This window comes from Quercus robur, chromosome 2 (assembly GCF_932294415.1).
Source record: "Quercus robur chromosome 2, dhQueRobu3.1, whole genome shotgun sequence".
In the NCBI taxonomy this organism is placed as follows: domain Eukaryota; kingdom Viridiplantae; phylum Streptophyta; class Magnoliopsida; order Fagales; family Fagaceae; genus Quercus; species Quercus robur.
Window position 1 is genome coordinate 93490202 of NC_065535.1, and position 20738 is coordinate 93510939.

The following is a 20738-nucleotide window of genomic DNA, read 5'->3' on the forward strand; positions in this document are numbered from 1 at the left end:
AAATGGTAAAATTAAACATTAAAAAAAAAAAAAATGACAATCCTTGCAGTTAGATTCTGTCCCAGTGTTTAGTATAATTTGGTAGACAGACACTTCTTTTTTTGGTAAATGTGGTAGAGAGGTACTTCAGTACTATAAAAAATCACCTGAAAATAATGAGTCTCCTGGATAAGGGTATATATGGTCCCTAGGGCTAGGACCCCAACACCTAGATTAGAAAGGCACATGGCATGGGGCTAGGATTTCGATTCCTAAAAGAATCTGATTGTTTATTCAGTATATCAGTGTGTCGGTTCAGTTCTCCTTCTTAAACTCTACAATTTTCTCCAAGGAAAATAATGATACTATTATTTTTGTCACAATTTATTCAAGTGGTAAGTTGTGATAAAAATTGTAATTATAGCATTATTCTTCCTCCAATGCCACCTAAAACATGTGACTCATCAACTGATAGGTTATAAAATTTTGGAAGTCGACTATGAATTTTCAATATATTAGTATGTGATGATGAATCCATTTATAAAAAAGTAATTAAATTTTATGCTGATGGTCAACTTATTTTAATCCTATACTTTTTTTTTTTTTTTGGGCTTGGGACAGACTATAAGTAAAATATAGAACACTAATTACGAATCCAGGCAGATATATCAATTGTATTTGGGCCATACCAGATCCATTCTAGATCCTCATGAATTTTTCCCACCCAAAGAGGAGGAGGAGGGGACACCTATAATTTGTCCCTACCCCGCTTTGTTGCCATGTTCATATGGTGGTGGGCGTTGGGTTTTGGACTTTGGTGAATGAGGTGGGTTATATAGGAGATGAGTTTGGCTTTGAAGGAGAATATTGCATGTGACATGGGGTCAAAATGGCAATGATGGTCTAAAGAGTGATGGTTGTTGATATGGGTATGAGTGGAGTGGGTTTGTCAAGATGGTGAATATTTAAGGGATTTTTTTTTTTTTGAGAAATGAATATAGAAGGTTGAGAAAGGGTCTTCAGTTGAGAAATTAGATCACCTACAAACACCTTTTTTTTAAAAAAAAAAAAAAAAAAAAAAATCCAAATTTGAAGAAAAAAATTCAAATTTTTTTAAAATTTTATCTATTTACTTTTTCAAATATTCTTTTTAACATATTTTCTATTTTTTTTACCCCATTTATTATGGTTTCTTCACTATTTCTTTTTTCTTCCCTAACAGTCATATTTTTCAAAAAGTTATGTTTTAGTATAAATAAGGCCATTGCCTCTCTAATTTTCATTACCCAATTTTCTCTTTCATTCACATTATTGTCTTTGTCTCTATGGCCAGTAATTACATATGCAATATGTTTCTTATTGTCTTTGTCTCCAATGATGATTTTAAGATATATGCACTTCTTGTATGGAAAAAGAATGATGGGAAAGTAAGACAACATCACAATCATGTCATGGTTATGTTCAGGGCCACACATTCATCCAGTGTGATTTTTTGCAAAGCAATCAATGACTTTTTCTTAACTATTTTGCTGAATAACTGGTGTATCCTTCTAGCTAGTATGTTTCGGAGGAGGTTTCAAATAAATCATCCTTTTCTTTGTTCTTTGTATTTCGTTTTACTTTATTCTCCCGATGATTCCTCTCCATACCCTATCTCAATATAAAATCTTAAACTTTAAAATGAAAATTCAAGCCATTGGAAAATTGATTAGTTGTAGGACAGAGAAGGTTAAGTTGGAGGACCTCACCATTTGTTCTTGGTTGCAAGTATTTGGATGGCCAATTATAGGGACAAATTGTAGTGGTATGTAACAATGGACCATATTCCAAGACAAATGCACATGGTGTAAGTTCAAGTTTCATGCTTTATTTGTGTGCATTGTTCCTTGGTCAGGACATTATTACATTTCAAATCGATCTACCTCAATAAAATCACCCCTCAATCATTATTAGTAAATTATACATAAATTGATAATTCATACAGTAACCAAGTTACTTTATTTTCTTCTAACAAGCACACAAGCAACAAACATTGTACAATGGTTGTGCAATCAATCGAGCTCATTTTAGAGAGCCATTCTACACACCCATGGTCTTGGCCTTCTCTCTAAGAACAAATTTTTGTATCTTGCCAGTTGAATTGACTGGCAAATCCCCAAAAACAACACTATGGGGAACCATATACTTTGGCAATCTCTCCCCACAAAACTCAATAATCTCTTCTGGCACACAATTATCGCACCCCTCCTTCAACTTCACAAATGCACAAGGCTTGTTTGTTCCCACCACAGCAGCTTCAAACACCTTTGGATGACTTAGCAACACTGCCTCTACTTCAAGTGAGCTTACAATCTCACCCCCACAAATGATCATATCCTTTGCACGGTCTTTCATTTCTATAAAACCATCTTGATGTCTAATTGCAAGGTCCCCTGTACGGTACCATCCACCCCTAAAAGCTTCTTGAGTTACTTTTGATTTTTTAAAGTACCCCAACATCATAGTATTGCCTTTAAACATTACCTCACCAATGGTTTTCCCATCATGAGGTATGCTTTTCATAGTACTCGGATCTTTTACATCGACCCCATCCATTATAAGGTTGTGAAGCCCTTCAAGACGTTTTGTTTTGGCTTGTTCATCCAAGGTTGAACTATATTGCAACTCGGGTGTACATGGGGTAACAATGGCTGGGCCAAGAGCCTCTGTCATACCATAGCCATGGCTCACATTGAAGCCTAATTCAATAACCTTGGTCACAACCTGGGGTGGTGGTAATGGACCAGCAACAATAATTTCCACTTTGAATGGCAATGACCTCGCAAGAGACTTTGCTAGTATGTTTAAAATGATGGGTGCACCACACAAGTGAGTTACCTGTCAGAATAATGGTTAAGTAATTAAATTCAAATTTTGTTAACAACTTAAATTTTTGGGACAATAGGTAATTTGTTATTATATCAGAGTTAAATTTTTCTATATCCTAACCCTGTCTCTGTTCTACCTTTCATTTAAAAAGTTGGAAATTTCATGTGTTAGTCAATAGTCCCATTTATTAAGGAGGAAATGTTTGAGTAATTTATCGTACCTTGTGAACAAGAATTGCATCAAATATAAGTTTTGCCGTTAGAGTACTTCTGAGGCATATATTTGTGCCACCAAGAGCAGCCACTGCCCAAGGGAAACACCACCCATTGCAGCGGAACATATCAACAGTCCATAAAAACACAAGCTTTTCTCTCACATTGATGCGAAAAATTGTTGCTATTGAATTGAGATAGGCAGCTCTGTGGCTATATATTGCTCCTTTAGGAATCCCTGTTGAGCCAGAGGTGTAATTCACTGAAATAGGATCACATTCATTTTTGGGTCTAATTATCTCAAAGTCTGCTTGTCCCATTGCAAGAAGGTCATTGTAGTCCAGGCTACCTGGTGGGGTTGCTTCAACAATTGAGAATGATTTTTTATCACACTCAGCTATTAAAACAAGTGGGGGTGGTTTGCCTTCTCTCTCGGAAAGTATGTTTAATGCTCCAAGAACAACTTCAAGGAACTCATAGTATACAAAAATAATTTTGGCCTCCAATTGTTCCAATAACAAGGCTAACATGGTTGAGTCTAACTTGGTGTTAAGTGCAGAAATAACTGCCCCAGCCATTGGAACGCCAAAATGTAGCTCATAGAGTGCTGGAACATTAGGTGCAAAAGCCGCAACCTGCTCACAGAACAAAAACAAAGATGTCTATTAGAGATATTAGAGCCCATTGGATCTAAATCTATCCTTTGAGGACAAGCAACCTTGTCCAACTGAAACTATAATACGTATTAGCCAATCTATCTTTGAGGGCGACTCTGAAATAGCCATAAACTTCCTCAAGCAGGGAGATACTCTACAATCTGCTTATGGTCACTTGATAAAAGACAGTCTTGTTCATGTAAACTCTTTACAAAGTTCTATATTCTCTCATATTTATCGGCAAGGCAACACCGTAGCACATGCCTTAGTTAGGAGAGCAACTTTTTCTTCCCCTCTTTTAATTTGGATGAAGGATGTTCCTTTTGACTGCTTTTCCTTTGTAACAATTGATTTATTAGTAGATTAATAATACCTCAATGGTCTTTTTCTCAAAAAAAAAAAAAAAAGTATAGTAAAATCACTTTAATTTGCTCTCTTCTCACAGTACCCAACCATGGTTGTGCATTCATATTCACATATGAGTAGACTTGGCAAATTGGCTAGTTCTGATCGGGCTAAGTGGGTTCATGTCAAAAACGGGTCATCCTGAGTAGGTTGAGTTGATCAAGTTAATTAATTGGGGTATGGGTTGACCTGTATTTTTTCACAAGTAGGAATAATAATACCCAAAATTTTAAGTTTACACAATTCATAGTTTACTAATGATATCATCACAATAAATGAATGGAAAAAAAATGTTGTAGACCATAAATTTTTAGGTACAATATATCATCAATATAAATTTTAAATGTCGTGGACCAATGATAAAACTTAAAATTCATCACCATAATCCAGTAATTGGAACAAAGAAAGCTGAAATTTGTATACTATCTTTAAAAAAAAAAACATTTTGTTTTACTTCTATTAAAAATTCAATTCTTTAAAAAAAGGTTCGATACAGGTTGACCCATTTTTCCAATGAGTCGAGTTATTCCCTTTGAATCGGGTTGAATTAACAGGTTCGGGTCCAATTTTGTTAGGTGTAATAACGAGTACATGCCAAGCTTCTAGAAATTATATAAGGACAAGCAAAAGTTCCGAATGATTGGATTATTCAACGCAATACTAGGAACCTCTTAGTGGGGAGAAGCTTAAATATATTGAGTAAAGGTAATTGTGTCATTGTGTTGACATTGATCTTGATGAAGTCATGTCCGACTTAGTTAAGATTCTTCTCATTTTGACGGGTGCGAATTTAGGTGAAACGCAGGACCACAAGGTCACTCTAATATATTAATCAATGATTGATTTTGTGTCAGAGCAATTTATTCTTAAAATATTGATCATATCGACTTATTCCATAAAGTTTTTGAACGGTTTAGTATATATTACTTTATATCTTATTTTCCATTAAAGTTTAGCTATGAAATAATACAAATCGAGCATCTTTCAAACTTTTTAATCCTGTATACTAATGATCAAAGTTAATTACTTAAGCAATTCCATAGGATTACTTAGGAAAATAAGGACAACAGTCAAATGGACTCAATTTTAAAATTTCAAAAACTAAATTGATATAATTATAGTTCAATTATAAAATTGATATACTTAACACATAATTCAAGGACCAAAATCATAATTTATACAGATGCTTTTGAATTTCGATATACATTTATGATGGGAATGAAAAGGAAACTAATCAACGATTATAAGATGAACCCATGTTATTTTATTTAAATTTTTTTTTTATGCAAGATATAAATTCTACTCTAACCTAATTTAAGTGTATATTTGTGTAAAACTCCTTCCTGGAGACTTGAATCCCGGTCTTTGCTCCCATACTCCACAAATACTTATACTTGTGGAGTGACACATGCATGCTATGTTTTTTGTTTTATTTTTTTTTATCATAGTCTTTTAGTCTTTCACCCCATCTTGACATTTCCTATGCCGTTTGTCAACTAAGTCAATTCATGGAAACCACGTTTCACTCACGTTACTATTGCTTTTAGCATTCTTTTCTACATCAAAGGCACCCCTTACCATGGTTAGAGACCTTATTGATCGCAACTCCAACATAGGTTTTTGCTTCTTGATTGGTGATTATCTCATTTGAGACCATAGTATTAGGACCAACCTAACTGCTGATATTTTTACTAAGTCCCATCCATTAGGGTGCTCTAATGAACTTGGTTCCAAACTCAAAGTCCTATAGCCCACCTTGAGTTTTCAAGGAATTTTTGGATTATGTTATTCTTAGGCTCAAATTTCGTGGGGCCTAATGTACTTGTACTAATCTATGTTTATACTTCTTTACATGTTCCTTGAAAACTGGCTTGAAAAGGGAGAGTGTTCAAGAGTTTATATATACATAATTAAACTCACACTTAATCCATGTGGGATACTAGGATCATAACATACTATCATGTTCTGCAGCCGAAATCAATAACAACTCACTCTATTAACATTTACCCTATGATAGTCTTTTCTTATCTTGGTGGCTCTACTCACTTATTAGTTATTTTAATCTAGCTTCTAGGAGATTCGATCATAAAGCCACAACTCATTTGATCCTATATTCAATGAGCTACGTTCGATTACTTGATGTGGTGTTTGGCTTTGATACCAAATGATACAAACTCATGAGTAAAACTTATATACACATGATTAAGTTTTCACTTAATCTATGTAATACACTAGAATCAATCCAAACATTGTATATATATATTATTAATTTTAGACTTTATTTAAACATATGGTCTTCCACTATACATTTTTAAGTCTTTCATAATATAATATACACATGCAGTTTAGCATAGAAATAATAAAATGATTTCTGAATGATTTTATATTATTCAATGAGATCCTAGGAATCTTAAATCTGTTTGAATAAGGGAAATTGTCTCCTTGCGGTGACAAGGATCCTATCCTACGTTAGTAACATGCCTCTCTTATTGAAGGGTACTAATTTACGTGAAACACATGACCACAAGGCCACTCCAATTAGTAAACGAGTCCAGGAGGGAATCAAAGGACTTCCACTTCTATATAGTCAATTAATATATATATATATATATATATATTGTCAGATTACTATTTTAGTTTATGAATGTTGAGTTGGAGAAATTTTTTTTTTTCAATTATTGAATCAACTTAGTCCATGGTGTTTTGAAACCATTTAATATATATAACTTTTGATACCACTTCCCATCAAAGTTATCAACCAAAGTTATACAAATAATGCTTCTTTTGAACTTTATAATCTCCAATAGTAAGTATCAACTACCGCACTTCTTGGGAGAGTTGGTACCTCCCCTAGCACAAAATGTTTGAGGGGTCTTAACTCTTATGGGTAGGGGTTCAAATTATTGACAGCTAGGTATTTCTAACTATTAAAAAAAAAAAAAGAAAGTAAGCATCGAAGTTAACTATAGATTAAATTACTCAATTTGTTAAGGAATTTCCTAGGGTATCCAATGATAATAAGGACAATAGTAACGTTGACAATAAAATTTTCTCCCATTGACTTATAAGTACAAGGAATAGAATTTTTAAAATATTAATATAATACGAAAGTATTGAAAGGTGTAACATTAATAAAAAGTTACATTTGATCTTGTCATTCTATATATAATTATATATACACATACACATAATAATGTGAGTTCTAGTTAACTCAATTAATAAAATATCTTATCGTCTAAGAAGTGATTTAGAATTTGAGCCCTATATCTACACTTAAAATCAATTGGCATATTAGCTTAATGATAAAGAACAATTATCTTAGAATGGACACCATAGATTAAATTCTATTATACTTATAAAAGAAAAAAAAAAAAAAAATGAAACACATAACAGTTTCTAAGAAAAATAAGAAATACAATAGTAACAATGACAAGATAATCTACTCCCATTATTTTTGAAGTATACAAGGGTGGAAGTTTTAAAATATTAATCTAATATGAAGGTTTTGAATGGTGTAACATTAATAAAAAGTTACATATATATATATATATATATATATAAAACTTGATTATATATATATATATATATATAGCAACAACAATTATTAAATCTTAGTCCCAAAATTTTGAAGATGGACTATAGTCATCAACAGATTAATTAAAGTTGATTATATGTTATGTGATTCAATATCCATTTTCATAAGACTTAAAAAAGTGAAGCAATTGAGGACCAAAGTGTCAAACTTACAATATCACCACGAGAAATCCCCAGTTGGACCAAAGCAGAAGCAAGCTTGATGCATCGTTCATGTGTTTCTCCCCAAGTAGTTTTCTCAGTACCATAAACCATGAAAACCTCATCACCATACACAATGGCTGCTCTCTCCAAGAAACCTATAGGTGTCAAAGGTACAAAGTTTGCAGAGCATTGAATCGCACCCTCCATTGATTTATGTCTAACGATAAGGGTCTCCTACAAAATGCAAGATAGTAATATAGGTGATATTACTCTATATATAGAAAGTGAGTTCTGACTCAGCCATACACGTACGGATATAAAAATTCAAAAGACAAAATTATAGTGTTCAATGGGAGGAGGTTAAGATAAGGACGGCAGTATATATAGTGCTTAATGGATTCATTCATCAGCAATCATAGACACTTCTTTTGTCATCTTTTGTCAGCATTTGTGACATCTATGAATAGTTTTTGATTCTCGATAAATCTTTACTAACTTTACCTGCCTTTTACTGAGATAGAATACAATTTTGTTAGAGCACATGAATGTGAACTCCTTGGCCATGTATACACGTGCTGATATTTTTCAGGACTTGCATGCAATATTATTGGCTAACTTTAATGGCTTTAATCTCAAAAACATTAAAGGCTTTACTGTAGCATTTAATTTGTTAATAATTATATCATGTATTGGATTGGATACATGTTTGAGGGAGCTAAAAATATTATGTAAACATAAAAGATGAAAATTTTTTCATGAAAAACTTGAACTGCTCAAGATGTTAATAGAATGTTTTATATATATATATATATATATATATGTATATATTAGAATGTTAACATTTATTGAGAAAAATGCTTTAAAAATTAAACTTGTTATGTTACAATAATTAATCTGAATTAAAATTAACATATTATCTCGTTGTTTTTCTATATATGCTCGTTATTAGCAAATTATGAGAATATACAAGTCTTCTGTAAGGGAAATATCTAGAGAAACCACCATGAATATCCACGTCAATACCAGTCTGATAAATGTTATTGAGCGGCCATTTTGAACATGAAGCTAACTGACATGAATATTTGAAACCAATATCTATGTTTTTGGTAAGAAACTATCCACAGCCTGTACTTTGGAATTAAATTCTCATGAACTAGAAGACTGCTTGTCTTGTACATGACAAGCTCCATTTTATTAAACTATGAAAATACAGCAGAACTAGATGATTATTAAGAAAAGATATGTGGAGCTCGATTAAAAGACTTGTCTTGTACACGTCAAGCTTGATTCATTAAACTTTGAAAATAGAGAAGAAAGACAAGATTATTAACAAAAGACAGGTAGATTTTGTTTGCTTAATCATCTTTTGCGTCTGTTGCAATTGGAGTAGTAGATTATCTTTTGTTTGTAGCAGAGTTCCATTTGTGTTTAGCAAACTACTTGTCGTGTTATCATTATATAAAAAAAAAAAAAAAAAAACTACGGTTGTAGATGTTAACAAAAGGTTTGTTTTCTACCACGAAGTCAGAATCAAAGCCTTTTTTTTTTTTAAGGGAAAAAAAAATCTGAGTATAGTTAAATGGTGAGCTGTTGTGTAGTTTACAATGGATTTTCTGTCCTTGGTGAAGTTATTGCTTACAACATGTCAACATGTGGAGAAGGGAATCTTCGAATTCTGACTTTAATCATGTGGGAAATTTTGTTTGATGTTGAATATAATAGAGGCTGACAAATTTTATTATTGACTTTAATTTCACTTGATGTTTTCTTGAAGAGAATCGATTGTATCTCTCTTAAATTGTGATTTTGTTCATTAAGTGAGATGCCACACATTAAAATTGGTATTTGAGCCAAGTATGGTTGATTCACAGGTTGAGTAGCCCTACAAACTAAGCTTGATGAGATGAAAGAGATTTTCTTTCTACTTAATACTTGTCTTGATTAACTTACGTACGAATTGTGTTGCAGCAAGATCTCCTCTATGCCTGGTGTTCATTCTATTGTTATGTTGACCTAAAATATGTTTTAATATATTTTGAAACCCTAGTTCACAGATTTCTAAGTTACTTGGTCAATGTGCTGTAACTTTTGGAAACTGTATTCATGAAGCTAGATCAGTCGATTGGAGATGAGTTTTAATGAACCTCGATCGATTGAGGTGCGATCGAGGTAGCAGTCAAGGCAACAAAACCTTCACTTTTTTGAACAGTTTCTTGTGTTTTCACCATAAATTTTCAATTACGTTCTAGACACTAGAATTTACAACTTAAATACATGAAAAAGAGTTTTGACTACAGAATTGCCAACACTTAACAAAATACCCTAACATACCCATCCCATTTAATCAGTGGATGGTTTCTTTATGAAACATAAATTACTTCTTAAATCATGCCCAAGTAAATGAGACTTCAAACACCACTGCACATTTTTGGTGTGATGGTCACTCTATAAATATAAGTGTTTGTGGGACGTGGGAGGTAAGAGTTGGGGTTCAAGTTTTCAGGAAGGAGTTTCACATACATATATACTTAGATTATAGTAGAGTAGAATTTCTATCTTGTATTAAAAAAAAAATAGGCTTCAAACAACCTAGAAAATTTTAAACCCTTCTTTCAATTAAATTTTTTTTTTTTTTTAAACCTTAGGGTTTTGGATATGTTTTATTTAAATATTAAACTTTAAAAATATTTAATTTAAATCTCAATATTTTGAAAAACTTTTTGTTTAAATTTTTTAGTATTAATTTAATTTTATTTAAACCTTAGAGTCATCATATTATCAAGTCATCATATTATTCACGCAGAAAAACATAAATATTTACATGAAAAATCTATTTTTTTCTTAAAGGAAAAAATTAAGAAACAAACTCCAAATAAATCCAATATTACAATATCTCTTTTTAAGTTTATGTCGAATTTAAGATCTACTCCAAATACAATAATATATTCACTCTACGAATTAATACAAAAACTTACTTGATTCTCAAAAAAAAAAAAAAAAAAACAAAAACTTACTTGATATCTTTACTCGCCTTGAATCCAAACACTCTTCGTCGTGGTCGTAGCACCCAAAAAATACTAAGCAAAATTTTCCTATTTTCGTTGCAATGGCAGACGCTATTATTCTCTCATCAAAATTTTCCTCAGCGGCTCTCACATTGCCTTTTTTCTGTTTTTTCTGTCGATCTCACGCAGACACGCTGCAGCACACTCTTTGCGCTTTCCACACTCTCTCCTGTTCTTTTCACGTGAATTAATCTCCTAAACCACACCAAACTGCCATTTTATAAAAAACTTGAAGCTATTGCTTTTAGTGGAGCACATGATACGACACAATTTCAAATTAAATAGGAACCAACCCCCCCCCCCACCCCCCCCAAAAAAAGAAAAAAGAAAAAAAAAGAAGGTTGACCTCAATATATATACACTGTTTTTGAGGAATTGGTAGACTTTAATATAAGGATTTCTTTATGGATTACTAGCAACATCGTTTCAATATATATAGTTTGGGGTGTAAGACTATAAACTTAAGTCTAGGTCTTTTATATTTGAATATCAATTAAATATAATTATTTTTTAGAAGAAAAAAAAAGGAATAATTTAATACTAATTGTGGGTACCTAAGGCATGCTTAGGCATGTTTGGCAACGTCTTAGGCATGCAAGCAACGTCCTTGGCCGTCCTCGGCATGTTTTGCAACGTTCTCGGCATGCTTAGCAACGTCCTTGGCCAACCTCGGCATGCTTGCAAAGTCCTAGTCGTCTCACATCGAATAGAAATCCCCCCCACTTTCTACCTTATAAGTTTTGAAGCGAAGGAGTAGTGTACCACTACTTCTTAACGTTGCTTGCATGCCTAGGACGTTTAAAGAAGTAGTGGTACACTACCCCTTCACTTCAAAACTTATAAGGTAGAAAGTGGGGGGGTTTCTATTCGATGTGGGACGACTAGGACTTTGCAAGCATGCCGAGGTCGGCCAAGGACGTTGCCAAGCATGCCGAGGACGTTGCAAAGCATGCCGAGGACGGCCAAGGATGTTGCCAAGCATGCCTAAGCATGCCTTAGGTACCCACACTAATCAACTTAAGGTTAATTTGATGTATCAATACTAACAAAACTAAAGTTGATTTTATATAGAGAACCAAATATTATGGGTTCAAGCATAAAATTTAATAAAATGAAATGAAGATTTATCATTCTTTTAGAAAGAGGGTTTATCTTAACTAGGATAAAGGTGATGCATCATTGAAAATTATGATTTTGGGGTTACAAAATAAAAAGAGATTATTTGGTGTCTGACCATTTGAGAGATTAAGTGGCTAATATTAACAATTCATTGTCTAAGATATTGGATAACAAAAATTAAAGCTTCAAACATTTTTTTCCCTAAATAGTTTATGGTTTCAATTGGGTTAGGTTTTTAACTATTTATTGGTTTAATGTTTTGGACATCTTTTTGGAGATGAAGAAATATTACACAACCATTATTTTCATTAGTTGAATAACTTATTATCATACAATTTTGAAAAATTGCTTATTTATTTATTTTTTATACAAGATAGTGATTTTACTATAACTTAATTTAAGTATATATGTATATTAATCACTTTCCTGGAGATTTAAATCCCAGCTCTTGTCTCCCATACCCCATAAGTACTTATACTTGTGGAGTGACCACCGTATGGAAGGTGCATGGTGATTGAAAATTGCAAATGAGACTGTAATTTTTATTACATAAAATTAATAAATTAATGTGATAATAAATGTAATTGGTGTGCTTCAACTACTTAATAAATAAATGATAGATTTTTTTTTTGGTGATTGATTGATCCGCCACTGATGGCCAGAGAGGAAGGCCATTGACACCATAAAGATTAGTGTAAGGACACGATTTGTAGCGACCCAAGAAAGATACCGGGTTCGTACGTTTAAGGGCCCGAACAATATCATTAGTAGAGTGTGGGCTTTAAAGGCTAGGCCCGGGTCACTTCTTCTGGTGGCGACAATGAATGGTTCCGGTTTTTAGACCTTGTCCGAGGAGCTTAATGTTATTATTCTCCTCTCCCAGGGCTTCCTGGCCCCGGATCCCTTTCTCCATTGGTTCTCCTTCCCTTTTATACTTGCATTTACCCCCCTTCTAGTGTCCACATGTAAGCTCCACTTTCTGGGGTTGAGACTTGTCCTATCAGCCCATACTCGGAGTGGTTGTAAAAGCTGAATAGCATGGTGAAAGACATGGACCTGTCAGACGCAGAGTTCTTTATTGTTGTATTGACAGCTTTTTCCCTTGCCCTGCTCCTGTATTGAGTTCGTCTTTTCCTTTAGGGTATTACGGGATGCCGAGGACGGAATTCTCCTTGGTTGTGTCCTAAGGTGATTTGGACTTTCATGTCCTTAGCAATGCTCTCCTCGGCTCAGGCTTTGGGTTTTAATGTAAAGTGGGCCAGGGCTACAAATTATTAGGCCCCAGAATACAAATTATTGGGCCCCACAATAGCCCCTCAAAATCTTGTTGCCCAACCTCTTGGTTGGGGAGGAGGGTTTTGGTGATGTCGGGCCTACAACATGGCTTGCCCAGCTTTGCCCTTCATTAATGTCAGTGTCTCTTCACCTGCCTGGAGGGTGCGCTGGATTATGATACATTCCTTATAGATTTGCTCACGCCGTGTCTTGGCCGTTTTAGTGCCCGAGGTGCGTTTTTAATGTGTCCCCTTAACGAGGCCACACAAATCCTACGGTTTCAAGCGGTGTTGGGAGTTGAGTAGAAATTGTCTCGTTCGCAGCACTTCTTGGAAATCTGCGTAGATTAAATGCAGCCAACTTACCCTCCATATAAGAAACAGGGTAGGAGGTCATTCCCTTCACGTATAGACCCTTCAATCCTTTCAAACTCCTAATCCCTCAGCTGTGCTCAAAATTTTTATTGCCAGTGCAGCTAAAACCTTAAAGAGTGACATGTTTGAGGCACGAGTGGGGATGAAAGAACCACACTCGCTCCAGAGGCATTGGGTCCTTCCGAGACTCAAGATGGCACGGTCAGGACAGGGGAGACATAGACTCAAGGCAGTTCTCCGCTTTCGCAAGGTGGGAGCGATTCCTCCACCTCTTTCAGTCAAAATCCGAAGCAGGTGTTGGTCGCGTCAGATTTTTAGTGCGACAGCAGTGGGGTTTCTCGTCGTCAGTACCATCTGCTCTTTCTCGAGTGCTGCTAATATGACACTGGCGTATTAGGAGTCAGGGCTGATGCAGGGGTTAAGCATCCCTGCTTCTTCCTCTTTTCCTTCACTGGTGTCCCTTTTCGCCTCTGCTTCTTCTTCTTTCTCATCACCGGGGCTACCTTGGTGTTTCTGCTTCTTCTTCCTTTGCTTCTTCTTCTTTTCTGTTAGCGGGCCATCTTGTCATGCATAACCTCTACCAGAGCAGAGTTTCGAAGGATTTTTCTCTTCCTTGTATCTTTTTCTTTTTGCTTCTATAGTTAGCTTTTGTATAGGCTTACTCAAGCCCCTCATTGTACGCTGTACTGTTTCTTTTTTTTAATAAAAGATGATTTTGTTTTGTTCTACGTATTCTTTCTTTTCTGCAGTAGTTACTTTGTGAATGGATGTATTTCATATGAGTGTTTTTTATTATTATATTTTTTGGGTGATACTTAGGGCAAAAGCCCTTGTAACAAAAAGCTGTTATTACGAACTTATTGAGATTGTCAAGGATAATAATACTAACCTACAGTAAATTAAACATACGAGACTAACTGTGATAACAGCCGAATTCCCTGTATTGCGCACGAGGCAGTCATCCGAGAAGGAGTAACCTAAAATAAACCATTCGAGAGGGTTGCCAAGGACTAGGGGGCTTGGCCGCGTTCTCAGTAACATATGAACTTAATCGTTTTTGGCATCTGGTTCGAGGACCGAGGTATGGCTATACCGGGCCTAAACACTCGTTTGCGTTAGTTCCCTTAGGATTGAGGATCCGAGGATAGATCAGGACTTCCATTCGGTCGGGGACTTAATCCAATTTTTAATGGGCAATCTCTCAATGGGTCAGAGTCCGAGGACCATACAATGTCTTGGTTCTGTCAAAAACTCTGTCTTTCTTTTAAGTAGTTGGTTTCCCCATAGGCCCGAGTCCGAGGACCATACAGTGCCTTGGTTTTGTCTAAAACTTGTAATTTTTCTTGTAAGTAGTTGGTTTCCCCATAGGCTTGAGTCCGAGGACCATACAAGGCCTTAGTTCTGTCCAAAACTTGTAATTTTTCTTGTAAGTAGTTGGTTTCCCCATAGGCCCGAGTTCGAGGACCATACAGTGCCTTGGTTCTGTCCAAAACTTGTAGTTTTTCTTTTAAGTAGTTGGTTTCCCAATAGGCTTGAGTCTGAGGATCATACAAGGCCTTGGTTCTGTCCAAAACTTGTAATTTTTCTTGTAAGTAGTTGGTTTCCCCATAGACTTGAGTCCGAAGACCATACAAAACCTTGGTTCTGTAAAAAACTTGTAATTTTTCTTTTAAGTAGTTGGTTTCCCCATAGGCTTGAGTTCGAGGACCATACAAGGCCTTGGTTCTGTCCAAAACTTGTAGTTTTTCTTTTATATTATCCTTTATTTTTGAGGATTAGCCCCTCGACCAAGGTGTGGGGCGTTAACTTGGTGTTGGAAGCCCCAAGAACTGCTCGTGCCGTTGACATTGCGAGGTGTAGCCTCTAGCGGAAATTTGTGTCAGGACGACAACAGTGTGTTGCTGGAAATGGAGGAGCTTTCGCAGACCCTTGTTTGACAGAGGCTTGATTTTGCCACCACCTGTGCCAACGCGCAAGCCTTCTCATAGACGGCGCCAATTGTAAGGACACGATTTGTAGCGACTCAAGAAAGATACCAGGTTCGTACGTTTAAGGGCCCGAACAATATCATTAGTAGAGTGTGGGCTTTAAAGGCTAGGCCCGGGTCACTTCTTCTAGTGGCGACAATGAATGGTTCCGGTTTTTAGACCTTGTTCGAGGAGCTTAATGTTATTATTCTCCTCTCCCAGGGCTTCCTGGCCCTGGATCCCTTTCTCCATTGGTTCTCCTTCCCTTTTATACTTGCATTTTACCCCCTTCTAGTGTCCACGTGTAAGCTCCACTTTCTGGGGTTGAGACTTGTCTTATCAGCCCATACCTGGAGTGGTTGGGAGTGGTTGTAAAAGCTGAATAGCATGGTGAAAGGCATGGACCTGTCAGACGCAGAGTTCTTTATTGTTGTATTGGCAACTTTTTCCCTTGCCCTGCTCCTATATTGAGTTCGTCTTTTCCTTTAGGGTATTACGGGATGCCGAGGATGGAATTCTCCTCGGCTGTGTCCTAAGGTGATTTGGACTTTCATGTCCTTAGCAATGCTCTCCTCGGCTCGGGCTTTGGGTCTTAATGTAAAGTGGGTCAGGGCCGCAAATTATTGGGCCCCAGAATATAAATTATTGGGCCCCACAATTAGGTTAAGAGTTTTTTTTTTGAGAAACAGATTAGGTTAAGAAACCCACTTACTAATTGAGTGTTTGGTATATTTTCAACATACAGTAAGAGTGCGTTTCTTGTCAAAAAGCTCCATTAATCGTAGACCCTCTGCCTTTTTATGATGTGATGAAAAGCAAACTCTTAACCAATAGCTACAATCAAAAGTGAGGAAAATTCCCCAAGAACTTGCGTACGTAACTACGTATCCAATTTTTACTTTATTAAGATCTTCAAAATAAGAACTAATTTATACAGCAATAAAGCATTTCCCAAGACTAGAGAGTCTCTCATGGGCAGAACAGCTTGCCCAATTATCAATTTCATTGATAACTAAGATTCCACTTCTAGACACTATTTAGATCTTGTTTTTTTCTGGCCTGTTTAGCAATTTGATTTAAAATTTCCAGCAAGAAAAAAAAAAAAAAATCGTTTATCAATACTTCAAGTCTGCAATGCTCTAACCTGACTCTCTCTAGGCCCCTCCTGCTGTTGCTAATGTCATCGATGGCAATCTTCTTCACCTCCAATCTTTTCGTTATTTTGATTTTTCACACATTAAAAGAGAAGGCAATAAGCCTGTCCATATTTTAGCTCATCATGCAAAGTTAATTTGTAGATTATTTTGTGGCATGGAATGAGGACACCCCTAGTTTCTTAGAAATTGCCGTTGCCTTTGATGTACCGAATTGCTTTTGATTTTCTATTTTTTTTAAATGGATTTTCTATTAATGATATGCTGCAATAATTTCCCATAATATATATATATATATATATATATTAGTGAAGACTTTTTTTTTGCACATGGTGTTAAGAAAGTGTTCTAGAAAATAGTGGCACTACAAAAAATGAGGGCTATAGCCGTGTTTGAAAAACGCAGCTATAAACCCTAAAAACACAGCTATAGGCCATCCAAATGCGGCTCTGGAAAACGTAGCCAATCTGCATTTTTTACCCCCTAGCTGCATTCTTCCACCCCTTATAAGTTGAGACCTATAGTTACATTTTGTAAAAACGCGGCTAAAGACCCGCTTTGGGCTACATTTAAAACGCTGTCATAGGCTAAGACCTATAGCTGCGTTTCTCAAAATGCAGCTATAGACTATGTTTGGGCTGCGTTTTAGAAACACGGCTACAACCTTCCATAGGATTTTTTTCTATAGCCGTGTTTTTAAAAACGCGGCTATGGTTTTTTTTTTTTTTCCTGCCTATCACAATACTTTTTAGCTCCTCAGTATCATCTTCCTTAGCAAACATAACTCATATTATAAACAATGAGTCACAAACAATATTGTCCTCATTCTAAATTTAAATTCCTAAGAAAATAAAACATCAACTGACAAGAAATTATGCAAAGATAACTATAAATACACACATCTAAACACTGGTTTTCAACATAGATAGAAGCCAAAACTTATCATTGTTATACTCAAAAAAATACTTTTCCCCTCCACATCCATGTATCATGTTATCCTTTCTGCCTTCTATAATATTGTAAATGATTAATGCCCGGCATTTTTATGTTGAATAATGATGCCATGTATCCTATGTTGTTTCATAGACATGCATTATAGGTATATGTGCAATTTACAACAAGTGTGCACAAGATTATAGGACAAATAAATCTCATGATACAAAATCCAAACAAGTGTAGCATGTGTGGACCTACCAACAAGTGAATTGTTTTAGGAATAATCTGTTATAGCCGTCCACTATACCTCTCTTGATAAGATTTGGAGGACAAGAAGTGTATTTTTAAGTACTGCTAATCGTACTTTAGAGGATAGGAATAAAAATAACAAAAATAATAATAATAGTTTGGGTGGTGATAAAGCTTCGAAGCCCATTTAGAATGTGTATGTCCAAGGTAACTGAGTCAATCCCCACCAATATTTTGGTTTATGTTCCTCATCAAAAGACACCTTGAAACTTTTTCCTTATGCAAAGCCCTTACTCACCATGCCACAAATACGTGTCCAAAACTCACACCCTCCACCTCTCTATATATATTAAACCACAACTTTAGCTTAATTGAAAACCAATTTCTCTTCATTGAAAATAGGAAAAATGAGAAGCAATTGTTAATTTACACTGTGACTTTCCCTTATATACACGAAGCAGTAAAAGAGAAAGAAAGAAAGAATCTGAACTAACTACCAAAATTCTAACCGCCTAATTAACAGCTGTAAACCACTTAAATTAGCTCATACGTGCCATTAACTACACGTGCTAACAGATGAGTCTTAAAACTTAAGTGCTATGACATTGTTTTAGCTTTCAACTTTACTTTCTTCATTTTAGTCTCAACTATGTCGTTTTGCCTTGTTTTATCTTTAGTGCATTCCTTCAAGTCTTCTTTCTTCTTGACTGCCCCTTCTTCTCTCTTAGCAGAAGTCTCAACACATGGCAAAGCCTTGCCCAAGATTAGGGCATGTCTTTCTTCTTCTTCTTCTTCTTCTTATTATTATTATTGTAAGAACCAGATTTGAAATCCTAACCCAAGTTATGGACTTAGGCTCAAAAAGCCCAAAATAATGAATTTGTAGAGAATGAGTTAGAAAACTGGGTTTTAGTTAACCAAATAACAAGTCAAATAGGTTTGATGACAAAATAATGAAAATATACAAGTGTAAACTGAAGAAAAAAGGTCCTCGGCAAAGTCCGAGAATATTGGCTCTTATATAATGTTCTTAGGCAAGGTTACAAGTCTGGTTCTAGATTCCTACATTTTTTCTTTCTAGATTTTTATGATCCCCCTTTTCTCGCTCACTCCTTTTATACTATCTTTCCTTTTCATCTCCACCTTCCATGTGCATGCCAGACGGTCGGTGTGGATACTTGTCCCATCAGCACTCCCTATAAGTCCTTATGTACTAGTTGTAAGGCTAAAACCCACTGTTTTGGCATCACCTCCACATTAATGCGGCTAGAGAGTTAGTTGTAGTGCATTTAATGTGGAGGCAGCAACTTTCTCCGAAGCTATTTTAGGACTCCTCCCTATCTGATTTCTCTATATTGCTTATCCGCTCCAATTGAATTTCTGGGATCGTCACCCTTGTTGATAAGCCATCTCTTAAGACCTCGGCTTTGTCTAGCCGAGGACGTATTCATCCTCGGCCCACTCTCTTGAGCCATTATGACCAAAACTAACCTTTTTATTCCTCAACACAGTTTCTTCTGACGAAGCCTTCTCCTCCTCAGACATATCCTTGTCCTCAGCTTGGGCCACAGGCCTAATATACAAGTAGATAATGAACTTTTGGGCCCAAGAACCCTACAATTATTATTATTATTGAGGGTTGGCTAGTTTCCAATATGGCTATGTTATACTATGTGTAGCTAGTAGTGGCAAAGTCAGGGTTTGACTTGAGGAGAAGAGGGGGCAAAATTTATATTTGACATTCACATTTACACATATGCATATGGGCATATATAGTGGTTTAGAGTCATTTGAGGAATAAAAAATCATTCATGTGAATGCTAAGTGATATTTGAATGCAAAAATAAAAAATTTGTAGTAAGTTTTGCCAAATGACTACTCTTATTAATTAGTAAATAATTTTTTTTCCTCAATTAAGGGATAATATTTAACAACCCATGTTTTGACTAAGGGATAAGATTTAACAATAATTTTAAACAAATTTAAATTCTATTCAAACTAAGATTCTATTATAAAAAATTTCTAAACTATATCCCACACAAACCACGTTTTTGTTTTTAATTTTTTTTCCCTCAAGTTGCATGATTTCAAAATAATTTAATTTCTATTCAAAACTAAAAGTCTATTATAAAAAATTTCTAAACTTAAATCCCACACAACCCATGTTTTTGTTTTTTTGTTTTTTCCCTCAAGTTGCATCTTCTTAAATTAATATTTTATTAGGATATTAAGCTACAAAGCTCTTGACCAAGGGATAAAATTTAACAATAATTTAATTTAGATAAAACTCTATCATCAAAGTTTCAGAAATTTAAATTCAACTCTAACTAAAAGTTTATTATCAAAATTTTTAGAACTTATATATATTCAGCCATGATTTTTTGATACAATCCCTCTTAACCAATGGACCATCCCTATATCATATATCATATAATAATATAATATAATAATATCATATAATAAAAGTTGGCTTAGAAATTGTGGTTACGCCAAGTGGTTGCACCAAATTACAATAATTTTTAGATAAAATATCATTTTATTTGTTTTATCAATTTCTTTGGATAAAGAATAATAAGTGATTTTTTTATTTTATTTTATTCATACAAGATAGAAATTTTACTCTAGTCTAACCTAAGTGTATATGTGTGGGAAACTCTCTCTTAAAGACTTGAACTTTGACCTTTATCTCCTACACTCTACAAGTACTTGTACATGTGAAGTGACCATCGCACCAAGAGTGT

General features: G+C 35.0%; 1 protein-coding gene across 1 annotated transcript; it reads right to left on the minus strand.

Annotated features, from left to right (window-relative positions):
* Positions 1-1954: 1954 nt before the first annotated feature.
* Positions 1955-11188, minus strand: LOC126715910 (probable CoA ligase CCL13). The gene is made up of 4 exons (XM_050416759.1): positions 10873-11188; positions 7868-8092; positions 3068-3694; positions 1955-2856 (listed from the first exon to the last, which is right to left on the minus strand). Exons 2-4 carry the CDS (start codon positions 8063-8065, stop codon positions 2059-2061), a joined length of 1623 nt encoding a protein of 540 aa, XP_050272716.1. The 5' UTR covers positions 8066-8092; positions 10873-11188; the 3' UTR covers positions 1955-2058.
* Positions 11189-20738: the final 9550 nt, after the last annotated feature.

Excerpts from the sequence above, each read along its gene's own strand:
- LOC126715910 (XM_050416759.1), bottom strand. The coding sequence starts at position 8,065 with ATGGAGGGTGCGATTCAATGCTCTGCAAACTTTGTACCTTTGACACCT. Across the intron at positions 3,695-7,867 it reads GGATTTCTCGTGGTGATATT|GTTGCGGCTTTTGCACCTAA; the intron begins GTAAGTTTGACA and ends TTCTGTGAGCAG. Across the intron at positions 2,857-3,067 it reads ATGCAATTCTTGTTCACAAG|GTAACTCACTTGTGTGGTGC; the intron begins GTACGATAAATT and ends TTATTCTGACAG.